The 12,952-nt window shown below is 39.8% G+C and overlaps 1 protein-coding gene across 5 annotated transcripts in view; it reads left to right on the top strand.

Moving 5' to 3' along the window:
* Positions 1–3,856: 3,856 nt before the first annotated feature.
* Positions 3,857–12,952, top strand: part of TJP1 (tight junction protein 1) — a 316,033-nt gene continuing 306,937 nt past the window's right edge. For 2 of the 5 annotated variants that reach the window (XM_030577350.1, XM_030577352.1), the window contains exon 1: positions 3,857–4,038. In XM_030577350.1, the coding sequence (XP_030433210.1) occupies positions 3,872–4,038 (167 nt within the window). In that variant the 5' untranslated portion in view covers positions 3,857–3,871. The remainder of the gene's footprint in view (positions 4,039–12,952) is intronic. The other 3 variants (XM_030577353.1, XM_030577356.1, XM_030577351.1) reach the window with 2 other exon arrangements.

Here is a 12,952-nt window from a genome sequence, read left to right on the forward strand (position 1 = left end):
ACATATAAAAAATAAAGCTGACGGCATAATTGAGGAGGATATTGTAATGTATGTAAACACAAACACTAGAAACAGATCCACAGATCCATGTCTATCCTCCTGCACAGGCTCATTAATTGAATTTATAGTCTCAAATGTGACTTTGTAAAAATGTCATTGTAGGGCTCCATGTTTATCCTAGCAATAATTTCATATCAAGATATAACTAGTTTATAATATTATATATATATATATTTTTTTTTTCTAGCTGCTAGAGCTATATATTCAACCTGGAATTTGAAAATGAAGCCAACATTCTTTGTGTAGCTTCATCAATAATAAGGACTGGCTTCACCAGCATTGCACAGGTGTAAATGATTGTCTTAATGGAGTTGCACAACTGTAAGTAAGGGCAAAACAGGGATGGTAATTGTAATTTAGCTAAAAAATTCTGCTGATGATATGTCAGAATAAAATTCAGCTTCTGCTCTCTCATAGCCTTGTGTGGGCTCTGGAGCAGAAGTGCGTAAAGACAATAAAGAGTAATTCAAAGTCATGAAAGTAAACAGAGACCACTCTGCATGTGCACATGGAGCAGGTCTCAATTGAACAAGAAAGTTGCATTTTTTCAGTAACTTTTCTGATCTTAATCACATTTCCTGTTTCTCTTAAGATTTATGGTACCTACTTGAGCTGGTCTGATGTTCTGTACTTTAGATGGCAGTCACGCATGTACACAGTAGGCAGTACATTAGCAGCATTAGTTTCAAAGGCAAAACCTAGAAAGTACATGAATGACAGTTAAGTAGAAAGTTGTATTTCCCACCCCTAGTCTTTCTCCTGACCAGAGTCTAATTTATTGGTTGTTTTTTAAAATTAAGTAATTCCCAATTTTGTAAATGTTGGATCTATTAGAAGGAGAACAAGAACCCATGAACTGTGTCTTGAGAGCTATAGAGGAGTAGGCCAATGTTAGAGACACTGAGCCAGTGCTTGAATTTTCAAACCTTCCTATTTATGATATTTTGGAACCCCAGGATGTTTCTACTAATCCCAGATTTCCTGGCTCGGAGAACAAAACTGTAATTGCCCAGTCGCTATTGTGACCATAGCAATATGATTATTATTATATGATTTTAATTAACATCTGTTATACTTTGTGAGTATAATGCTGGCATTTCTTATCTCCTGATGTACGGAATAGACCTTGGTAGAATATAGTCTATTTTGATTTTGAGGCATTAAAAAAAAAAAGGAAATTTCTGATATTTGAGTCTTGCAAGTGAAAATATTTTAAGGTATTTTTTTCTCTCTTAATGAGGCTGACAGCACTTATTTAAATCACCACTGTAAATACTACAGCTCATACAATTCATACATCTGTAATATCTTGGTACAGATTTATTACTTCATCATTAATGTGGGTTGATGGCACCTGCACTAAATATACACACCCTTAAATAATATGGGGCCAGTCCACTGACCTATTCTGGCAATTGAGATGGGTAGGATTATGATTTTGGACTATCTCTCATAATCTTGAGAATACTGGTAGTAGATAGAGCTTTCTCTACTGAGGCCCTGTGAGCCTGGAATGCTATATCCCAGTATTCACACCTGAGCATATCTGTGGCATCTTTTGGGCCAAGGCCCAAATTACTTTGTCTCCTTTTTGCTGTTGGAGGACTTATTATATTGTTTTAGATCTTCTCTGTTTTATGTGGACATTAAAGATCCTTGGACATGTTTTGCTCTGGTATCTGCAGCCAAAAAAACTCACACTGCTATTGATCAGGCTGTCAGCTAAAAGCCTACCTTCACCCCAGAGATGTTTGCACCTCAGTGGTTCTGTAAGTACATAGAAAGCATAGTATGGTGATACACTGTTTATCACTTTATATACTGTATGTCTTTAGAATGAAAGCCCTTTAGGTCAGGAACTTTGTTTTATAGGCACCTATGGAGTGCAATATGTAAATATTAGTAAACTTTGGGGTGAAAGGCACAAAACAGGTTTAAGACATTCTTATTAGTGTGTGTTGAGTATAAGATGCAACACATGATTGTTGTTAGTTATTTCTGTTAAGAGCCGAGAGAATAGATGTCTAGGAATGAATATATCACATATATAGGTTTTATTTAATGGCCATCTGTCTTTCAAATCTATCATTTTTCTGGATGTGAGAGAATCAAGAATGATGTTTATGTTCTTTCTACTGTTGATTCATTAAGCTTTGCATAGGAATTCGGATCTCTGTGGGCCAGAGGTGAATGTGGGACAGGGGATCCTCTGTAACCCAGTGTGTAGCCATTTTTTTCTCTCTCTCTCTCTCTCTCTGTTCAGAAGGAGGTTTTGATTTAAGGTGCTACGGCTGGGACACTTCCACGCCCCTATGCCCGGGGCACAGTGGGCATCTCCTTTAAGCAGCAGCCAGTTTGCGTTTGATGCGGTGTTTGGCTCCACAGCCTGATTACAGCTAAATCACAAGTGATGGTGGCAGCCGGTGGGGGTGGGGATTAAAATAACATGGGGCTATTCTAGGCGCTAATGAGATAAGAGCAGTGAGGACAGAGACCCAGAGGGGAGAGGGCAGCCCCGGGCTGGGAGCATGGCAGCGGCAAAGCGGCACTGGGTAACTGAACTGTCCGTGGGATACGGCATAACGCTGCTCTGGAAAGAGGGAGGGGCAGACCCCAGCTACCGGAGATGGGCAGGGAGAGAGAGGCCAGGGGCCTAGTGATGGTGCGTGGGAAAGAGAGACCCCCTCCACAGGAACCCTCTGAGGGGTGGGGAACGGAGCAGAGAGAGAAGCCCCCAGATGCCCAGAGGGATGGGGGGGTCAGAGAGAGGCCCCAGGTGCCCAGAGGGATGGGGGTCAGAGAGAGGCCCCCAGGTGCCCAGAGGGACAGGGGGGTCAGAGAGAGGCCCCCAGGTGCCCAGAGGGACAGGGGGGTCAGAGAGAGGCCCCAGGTGCCCAGAGGGACAGGGGGGTCAGAGAGAGGCCCCAGGTGCCCAGAGGGATGGGGGTCAGAGAGAGGCCCCAGGTGCCCAGAGGGATGGGGGTCAGAGAGAGGCCCCAGATGCCCAGAGGGACGGGGGGGGGGTCAGAGAGAGGCCACAGGTGCCCAGAGGGATGGGGGTCAGAGAGAGGCCCCCAGGTGCCCAGAGGGATGGAGGTCAGAGAGAGGCCCCAGGTGTCCAGAGGGACTGGAGGTCAGAGAGAGGCCCCAGGTACCCAGAGGGACCCGGGGTCAGAGAGAGGCCCCAGGTGCCCTGAGGGATGGGGGTCAGAGTGTCCCCGGGAGGCAATGCTCAGGGTACCTGGCGAGGGGAGGAGGCAAAGCGAGATAGCCCAGGTGAGTGGGCTAAGTGAGAGAGGAAGGGCTTGATCCCAGGTTAGGGGGCAGGGAGAGAGGGAGCGCGGCAGGAGGCGGGGGAGGAGAAGCGGGAGAGCTGGAGGGCAGAGAGGAGAGGCGCGGCAGCAAAAGGAGGAGACAAGTGTGAGCTGTGGGGGGAGGCAGAGAAAGAGGGAGCGCGGCGGGAGGCGGCGGAGGAGGAGAGCGTCAGCTGGGACGGAGACAGAGAGAGCGCGGCAGTAGCAGGAGGAGGAGGAGAGCGTGAGCTGGGGGGGCAGAGACAGAGGGAGCGCAGCAGGAGGAGGAGGAGGAGAGCGTGAGCTGGGGGGGCAGAGACAGAGGGAGCGCAGCAGGAGGAGGAGGAGGAGAGCGTGAGCTGGGGGGGCAGAGACAGAGGGAGCGCAGCAGGAGGAGGAGGAGGAGAGCGTGAGCTGGGGGGGCAGAGACAGAGGGAGCGCAGCAGGAGGAGGAGGAGGAGGGGAAGAAGCGCGACGCAGGGACGGCAGATGCCTGGAAATAAAAATTTGATGATTGCATGCAGCGGCTGGAGAGACTCTGTCGGTGGCGGCGGCGGGGACGAGGCAGGGACAGGGGGGGCGACGGCAAAATGAAGTATCAGAAATACCTGACTGTCTTGCAGATGGCCATAGGGGTGACCGCCTCCAACAGGGGCAGTCTGATGCCCTTAAAGAGGAAGCTGTGGTGAGTAGGCACAAAATGGGCAGGAGACAGCCAGGTTGCTGCCGGGCGCTGCATGCAGGATGATGAGGGAGCCGGCTGAACCTTGCACCTTGTCACACACATTGCTTTGTTACTGGGGCTGGGGTCTGGGCTGGGATGAATAAACAGTGCATCCTGTGCAAGGCGAATGAACTCATGTCGGACCTACCACTGCCGGGCATTTATTGTTGTTTTGTGGCATATGTTATGGTCCTATTTAAAAACAAATCAGGAAATAATTTTAAAAGGGGCCCCATTTGTTTAACAGAAAACACCACAATGGAAAGGTCATGACGAATTATTTACCAATAGTTTTTTTTTAAATCAAAGACAAATCATTATGTTCAGCCTTTTGTTGAACTGTCCATTTACCCGCTACAGTTTTCTTTTATTAAAACGTCTTGATTTTAGGAAGCACCCAACTGTAAGCCTCTCCATGGTTCAGAAGTGCAATTCTCAGTATAATAAATGTTCTCAGAAAGAAACAACAAACATATGTCAAAACGAGATAATGGCAGCTCCTTCAGAAAGGTGCAAGGGTAGTTACAAGGAAGGTCTATTATAGGCTACAACAACACTGCATATTATAGGCATGGCAGTCTGATTGTATATTTCCTTTGATTGTTTTATAGTTGTTTCTTTGAGCTGTAGTATGAATAAAGCCTAACTTTGAAATGCCAACCCACTATTTTCTTGACAGGTGTGAATCTCAAAGAGGGACGTTCAATATTTAAATGTAATATTATACTTTTAATTTCAAAATATATTTATTTTTTCTTTGACACATCTCCAGTGGGTTTTGTGCTTACTGACTGGTGAGCTAAACTAATTTTCTAGATGAACTGACAATATGTTAAGAAAAATATAAAGTACTGTAAAACTGCAGTGTGGGTGAGTAGGACACCAGGAAGCATATGGCATTGCAATATCCAGTCACTCTTTTGTCTTGTAAGGGACCACCGATAGCCTGATTGAAGCAGTAGGATGCATGTCATTATCAGAACAAATTATATTAAGGAGAAAATCTACCTGACTGCAAAGCCAAATTTTCTGGGGAAAACATCCTGGATCTTGAATTGCATTTGCACCTTAAGAAAAAATATCTTCATAAGATTGAGAACGAAACTTGAGCAGTAGTGTTCTTATGGTTTCCTATCACCATGGCCATGAGTCACAATGAAAGAGTGTAAAATGTCTGAGAAAGAAGTGCTAAGACATACTGTTTAACAATGAGATAGCTTCAAAATGAACTGTTTTCACAAACAGCATTCTGTGACAGCACATATTTTATACCTTCTACGGATCTTGGCATTGTTTTATTTTGTCCGTATTCTCACATGATCGTCCAGAGCAGACAATGTCAAGGAAATACATAATACAGGGAAATAATAAAATAGCGATAGGCCAACTTCATTCATAATAAAATAGCGATAGGCCAACTTCATTAGATTAATATTTTACTTGATTTAAGCTTCCTTTAACAACTGTTTTCCAAAATATACTTTGCTATATTTGTTTCATAGTTTATCTTTTTATTTCATTGCAGAAAATGTAAAATTTAGAAAACTAATTTAACATTCTGGTGTTTTAAAAAGTCACTTAGGTTTATATGAAGTATATCTAATAATCTTTCTAGCATGAATAGTGAACCTTACTATAAAGTTTATAGAAAATAACATTATTTTAGTAACCAAAATTGGCAAAAACATATTCTTGTTAACTGTAACACACAAAATCAAACATTTTTTTGGAAAAAATATTCTTTCATGTGGTTATCTTTGATTTTCCTAAGAAAACCCACTTTTGTACTGTATACAGTGGTTTGGGATTGATTATGTCAGAAGCATAAAGTGCTACTACCTATACTCGCCTCCCAGCAATGTCATTCCTTTTCACTTTGCTGATATTGCATACTGTATACAGCAATGTATACTTCCATTTACTTCAGTGAGAATTTGATCAGCCTTATATTTCGTAGCTTTATGGTGAAATTTTGCTGCTTTCCAAGGGACAAGACACACACTGTAGTGGGTCCTAAATGAGGACCAAACTTTTGTTTGTTGATAGAAAAATATGCTATATATCCAATGTCATTTGCATTAGGTTGTTGATGGTCTAGGTGAAAGGATCAGACAAAAACATGTTGCTTTTTTCTATACAAGAATTTGTGTCAGTTATTTAAATCCTTATATTTTACATCCTTAGATTAGTGTTTCAAATTGTTATTTCCCTATCAGTGGGTGACAATAGGGTCCATATGACATTGTCTTTGTGGCTATGTCTCTGTGGGTAAAATAGTAACTATTGATGTGTATGCTTAAGGGATATTTTGTAATTAAGATTTTATTGTGGTTTAAGTTTAGCTTTTTTTCAAATCATACATTATATAAAGCTTAGTTTTTGTGAAATATATTTTTATGTAAATGAATGCAATATATTACAAAAATGCAGAGTAAGAGGTACATTCCATTACCATATATCATCAATAGTTTCTAACCTGATGTACAGAAATAAAATGTATAAATCAGATTAGTTCATACTTTTAATATGATCAAATGGTAGCATATTCTTCAAATTTATAAAAATGATAATTTCAGTATTCTTTTTTGCCCAGGCAGATTCAGAAATTGTTTTATATGTTAGTACATACTGTAAGTGCAGGCAAAATAAATCATTTGATAAAAAAGGTTTAAAATATTTATCTTTTGTTTGTGGAGATAATCCACCTGAATCCTACTGAATGAAAATGAAAAAGATAGCAGCAATTGTTTATTTCTTTATAGAGCATCTGCCACTCTAATTTCCTCCCACTTCTCACCCCCCCATAAAAATTGTACATCCTGTTCCATGAAACACAAAAAGCACAGCTACAAGATCAAAACAAAAAAGATGGATGCTGTATATCTCCTGAGATGGGTAATCTGCTATAGAAACTTTCATCTCTAGGATGCCAGTTCAAACCCAATGTGTGTTACCATTGTCTGACAATTGATTCCACCTGATACCTATTTAATAGGGTATATTAAGTGAGTTGGATGTTCCCAGTCTTATTCCCAGGTGGCAAAACTACCATCACACTTGGCAGTAATTAGCAGAGAAGCTAAAAAGTGACTAAATTCTTTCCTAAGAGAGGTCCCTCTGTCCAGGTCAGAGCTGAGGTAGTGTGGGAAGCTTGCAGTGCTGCTGCTGCCTGTGTTTCACCTGTTTTGTGAATAATAGCCTTCACTTCCCAAGTTGTCAGCTGGCACATTTTATGAGCATGAAATTCACTTTCTATAAAATAAACTATTATTTGCTACATTACATTTAAAATTATGTTTGCAGATGTGCACTTTTAAGACTTTCTGGTAGTACTTCTTTCAAATTTGAAACAGGATTGTAGGGTTAGAGAATTGTGAATCTTTCATTTTGACATTGAACCTTGGCTATACCAGCTGTTAAAGAACAGAACTAAGAATTTGAGATGTGTTAATCACACACAGAAAATCATGTCAGTCTCTTTAACCTTGGTAAGACAACCCAGGATTTTTACTGTCAACATCAGGTGATAGTTGGGCTGCATTTTTTAAGATAGAGTGCAGCATGAATTAACACACCTGCTAAATTACTTAAGGAAAATAAACTATTGATGTGTAAGAATCTTAAGACAGTAGGCCAAAGTCAATATTTACTGAAATCCCAATACCTGCAAGCTAAATTTATTGTAAAATAGAAGATGTCATGTAATTAATAAGCATGTAATTTCCTACCAAACTGGGAGTAAGGTTTTAATGTCTAGACTTTAAAGCCTTTCAATGGAAAGACAATTTCTGTAAGAAATATATGTGAAATCAGGAGAAGATTTGAATGAGAAAAATAAATCACAGTCTGCAAGAGTTCTAAAAGAATCTTCCATCTTTGTTTGGTCTTGATCCTGCTCCCGCTTAAATCAGAGTTAGAACTTCTGTTGGTTTCAATGGTGCAGGAATGAACTATTTGCCAGAAAGCTCAGAAAACAAGATATAAGATTGTCAATTGTATCGAGATTATTATGGCAATTATTAAGACAAATGTGGGTAGTGTAAATATGAGACTCTTGTACATGTTTTGTGGTTGTCTGAGGTGACCCATAGTTTAAAGAAAAATATGTAATGTATCAGATTGAAGAAATTACACATACACTGCTTCCACTAGGTCATTTCTGCCATTTGGGGCTATTATTAACAAGACATATGAATAACTGGGACTTAATGATTCATTTAGGGCTTGATCATGCACAGTGCTGAACATTCTGGTCCCAATCCAGCATAACACTTAAACACCTACTTAATTTCAAGCACAATAGTCTAAATGAAGTCAATGGGGAGTTATTTACATTTAAAGTTGAGTACATGCATAAGCACTTTGCTGTATTAGAATGTTCAATATTTTGAAGAGCAAGATCAAGTCTTTATTGAAGGATGCATGTGGTGTCATGGCAAGAATGTGAGGAAGTTTGCAGGGCAGCAGCTGTCTGCACAACGCCTGGCTTTAATAAATGTTATTAGTCTTTTTTCATGAAAATCTAATTGGCCCTATCACTAATCATTTAAAAACAAATATTTCTGCAATATGGAACGGCATTCAAATCTTCCCAGGGTGATCAGTAGGAATGAATGTTAGCTCTTCCTGTCCTTTGTTGATATCACTGAGTCCTACTAACATCATCACTATTTTTTTTTAGCAGTGGGGAAGCTTGGCTTCTGAAGTCAAGCTTCGTAACTTTCAAGTACTCATACTATAATCAGAAAACAGATATAAGTCCTATAAGCTTAAAATTCTGATTTTTTTTTCTGTTCCGGTATTGCTTATTGCGAAAATATTCAGTTACTGTGTGACCTTCAACTGAACATTAATTGTAGTGACTTTAAATATTGCTTTAAATATTTCAGAGGAGCATCAGTAGGAATATACACAAAATGTGAAAATGTAAATATCTTTATTCCATACTTTTCCGAATGAACTGTAATCACCAATAAGAGAAATAACATTTAAGTTGTTCAGCACCTTGCAGGGCAAGATCAAGCCTTTATTGAAGGATGCATGTGGTGTTATGGCAAACGTGTGGTGAAGTTTGCAACAACAGTAGTCAGCAATAAGAGAAATAATATTTAAGTTGTATTTATAAGATAAAATTTGTACTTAAATATTGTATTGAAATTCTGTAATTACTCCAGTCACACACGTTGCATAACATTCCCACTGAAAGTAAACTTGAGTAGGCCACTAAAAGTCTGTAACACTAGTTAAACAGGAAGAAGGTAAAAGAGCTGCCTTGGAAAATGTGTTAAATTTTGAAATACTATTAAGTGTAACTGACAGAATAGAACACATTTTGAAATTAGTCCAGTTTGTTTCAGCCAAAATTTATCTGTGACCCTGAATGTTTTTTAACTCTTTGTATCACAAGCAAGAAATTAAACAGCAATGCACGTTTTAGTGCATATGTAGATGTTTTCATGTATAATATTTAATAACTGTGTTTATTCTTTTACTGTATATTGTCAACAAATCAAACCTATATCTAAGTTGTTATTGTTCTGGCACCATGGAGAAAATCTGCTAAATTTTGTGGCCTTTTCTGAAAGCTATGATACCATGCATTATAAATAGTTTATATAATTTTTTGAACATACATTCTGCCTAGTTATGTTATGTCTTAAATCGTCTTTTGACAGATGGATTATTCGTGAGTCAGTGAAGTTTGATATCTTGATAGGTTAGCGGATTTGCCAATAAGTGAATGGAACAAGATCCCTAAAATATATTGCATACTTGACTTTATTTAGTTTATAGAAATATAATTTAGGTAGATTTACAAAGATACATTTTCTGATCAACAGGAATGAAATTTACAAAGATACAATATCTGATCAGGGACTAGTCAATGTTGAAGTCAAATAGACTGTTTTTGTGAGTAAGGATTATGGACGCTAAGTAAAGTTCGCAGGCTCAAATTGAGATTTTCAAATTAGTCAGAATTTACACAGCATAGTTTTTCAAAAGTTACTAGTTTGATTTTTCAAAGCTGATTTTGATTTTTGATTTTTCCATTGCCCAAACTGAGCCTCATTAAAAGGACCTGATTTTCAGAAAATACCAAACACACAGTCTCTCTGAAAATCAGGCCTGTTCAAGATATTTCAAATTGGGCACCAAAATCACTAGTCACTTTTGAAAATCTTGATTTCTAATATTTCTAAATCTACTAGACTGCTTTGAAAATCTCTTCCTCAGGCCCTAATACAAAAGCCCTTAAACTAGCAGTATTACAGTAACGTACTACAATTTTTTTTAACAAAAACAAAAATTTAACACAAATTTCCCCCCTTTAGCTTATGATAAATCCTGTATGCCAGAGATAAATGTGTTTAAAGACAGGGACTAAATAATTTATTTGGTTTTCTAGTTTTAAACAAAAGTGCTTTTTCATAACTAAAGTGGGAGGCAACACCACCCATCAACTTGTATTATGTTTATTTGCTGTAAATGTTTAGATTATAAATGGGTTTCCCCCCTCTTACTAGTGGGGTTGCAATTGGATGTGTTTTGAGAAAGGCCAGAAGAATAGAAAGTGAAAAAGAAAGTGTTCTCTAGCCAGTTCTCTAGCCAGTTTTAGTGGTGCTGCTTTGTGAGGCTCTGATTGTATTAAAGAATTGTTATTTAAGATAGCAGTCTCACCTCTTTCCTCTGGACACCTCTGATGCCACAATATATTGTTCCTGAAAAAATGTACTATGTATAGGAATTGCAAAATTTACTCACCACTTAATCTAAGCAGATAAACATGAAAGATGAAAGTCATAGTGAGGCATCCACAAGTTAGGTCAAGCTGGAATGCGCTATCACCCTCACTTCTACTGCCACCCTCAGGAAAGAGGCAGGTTGTTGGGAATCCTACTAGGGTGGTGTCTCCTGACCCTCCTAGAGACTTGTGATGAAGCAGAGAAACTTGCATGGGTTAAAGAAAGCCTTTGGGCCTTGTTATGCTTGCAGCCAATGCCAGGTCTGGAGGGGGGAGAAAAGAAGAGAACCTGGCTTAGTTTGGGGCTGACTGGTGGAGAGACAAGAGCTAGCTGCCACCTTAACTGAGAGGAAGGGTCACTAGCCTGCTAGCCAAGGCAGCCACCTGGGAGTGCATATTGTTTCCCAAGGCAGACTATGAAAGAGACATAGGAGCCTCTGGCACCAGAGTGCAGCCCAGAAGTATTGCGGGGTTTGGCATCACCAACTTGCAGCTGCCCTGCCCAAAGGAGCCTGGGACTGTGCCAGGATACCACCCAAGATCCATGAGAAGGCATTATGGGAGGCAAGCCCCCCAGTGAACTGGACTAGAAGGGCCATTCCCCAAACTGAAGAGACAGAGGTAGGAAGTAGCCCAGGACAGTGGATTTAGACTCCCTACTGGAAGGGCTCCTCTTGTTCAGGGGTTGATGCACACGGGTCCTTGGCTGGGAGCCGTGAGAGAGAGAGGGCCTGGGTTCTCCTCCCCCTCTCCTACCTTGAAGACTAAAGCTCCTCAACCAAGAAGAGGCTGAAAGCCAAGTGCTCCAACCACTAGGATGACTGGCCCTCCAAAACCCCCATTTTAGTAAGCCATCTTCTGTTTAAATCTATGGTTAGTAGATATATGGGATAAAGTAGTAGATATATGGGATAAAATTCCCCTTATCTGCTGGGAATTTTCTGTTTCTTCTCCTTCGCCAGAGCCTCCTGTCTGTGACAAGGTGGAAGAAGGAAAGAGTTATCCAGGGTTGCTAGGTCTCATGATTATATTATAACTCTTGTGACTTTTTGCAATTGTCATAAAGTATTAACTGCTGGAATCATAAGATTAAATGAGAGTCTGTGTTCCTTTTTTCTTTTTTTTTCTTTCTTTTTTTTTTTTTTAAAGTACATTTCTAGCCCTCATGAATGCAAAGGAAAGTTTGAAAATGTAAGCAAGTGAACCCTAAAGACTCAAAAGTCAGAAGGCAAATAAAAAGTATTCAGCTTTTTAAAAAATATCTCTGAATTTTTGGGAGGCCAGATTCATGTTTTTTGAATATCTGCTTCTCTCCTCCAACTTTACAGCCTCCTTTTTTTGAGTCCTCCTTCTTTGTGACTAATGCTAGTGGATGCCTCTGCTACTGCAACAATATTGAACTGACTTGATTCTTGAGAGTTTCACTGCTGCACACAGCATTCTGAATAGCAGCAGTGAAATGGACAAGTCACTCTGTTATTGTTTCTGCTTGGTAAAGTTATGAGCAGTAGCAAAGTCAATGGAACTGTCTGCTGTAGGTTCAGTAAGACAACACCGGACTGATTTACATTTGTTTCACACTTACAAGGTCATCTTCTCAATCATAAATGCAAAAACGTATTTTAAAAGTGATAACTTAAATTCTGCAGAAATTAATGGCTTAGTCTGCCTTCCCTTCCCCACTGCTATGCACCATGCAAAGCATCCCCCTTTCCACTGCTAACAGGAGAGTGGCTTTTTAATTACTTGATTAAATATTATTTTGTTTTCTGTAGAGGGAGGGGGTGAAGTGAGAGGCTTCATAAAGGATTAGGGGCATCCTCTCCTAGAGATTCTTTTTAACAATACTTGCCCCAATCTGAGATCTCCAGAGGTAAAAATTGACTTTTCAGATTCATTTTTGTAAACTCCAGAGTTAAGAAATCTCTGTCAGGGATTCTTTAGCATTATACAGTGGGGAATGGACTCCATCAGAGTCAGAAAATTATGCTCCTCCCTTTCAGTCAACAGAATTTTAACAAGGGGCTTCCAAATGTCCCAGAAGGCCCCAGCCAACACATACTTCTTTAATATTCGATTAAAAAAATGACCTTAATTGAACCAATTTGTTATTTTTATACGCGCTCTTTCATT

This window comes from Gopherus evgoodei, chromosome 10 (genome assembly GCF_007399415.2).
Source record: "Gopherus evgoodei ecotype Sinaloan lineage chromosome 10, rGopEvg1_v1.p, whole genome shotgun sequence".
NCBI lineage: Eukaryota > Metazoa > Chordata > Testudines > Testudinidae > Gopherus > Gopherus evgoodei.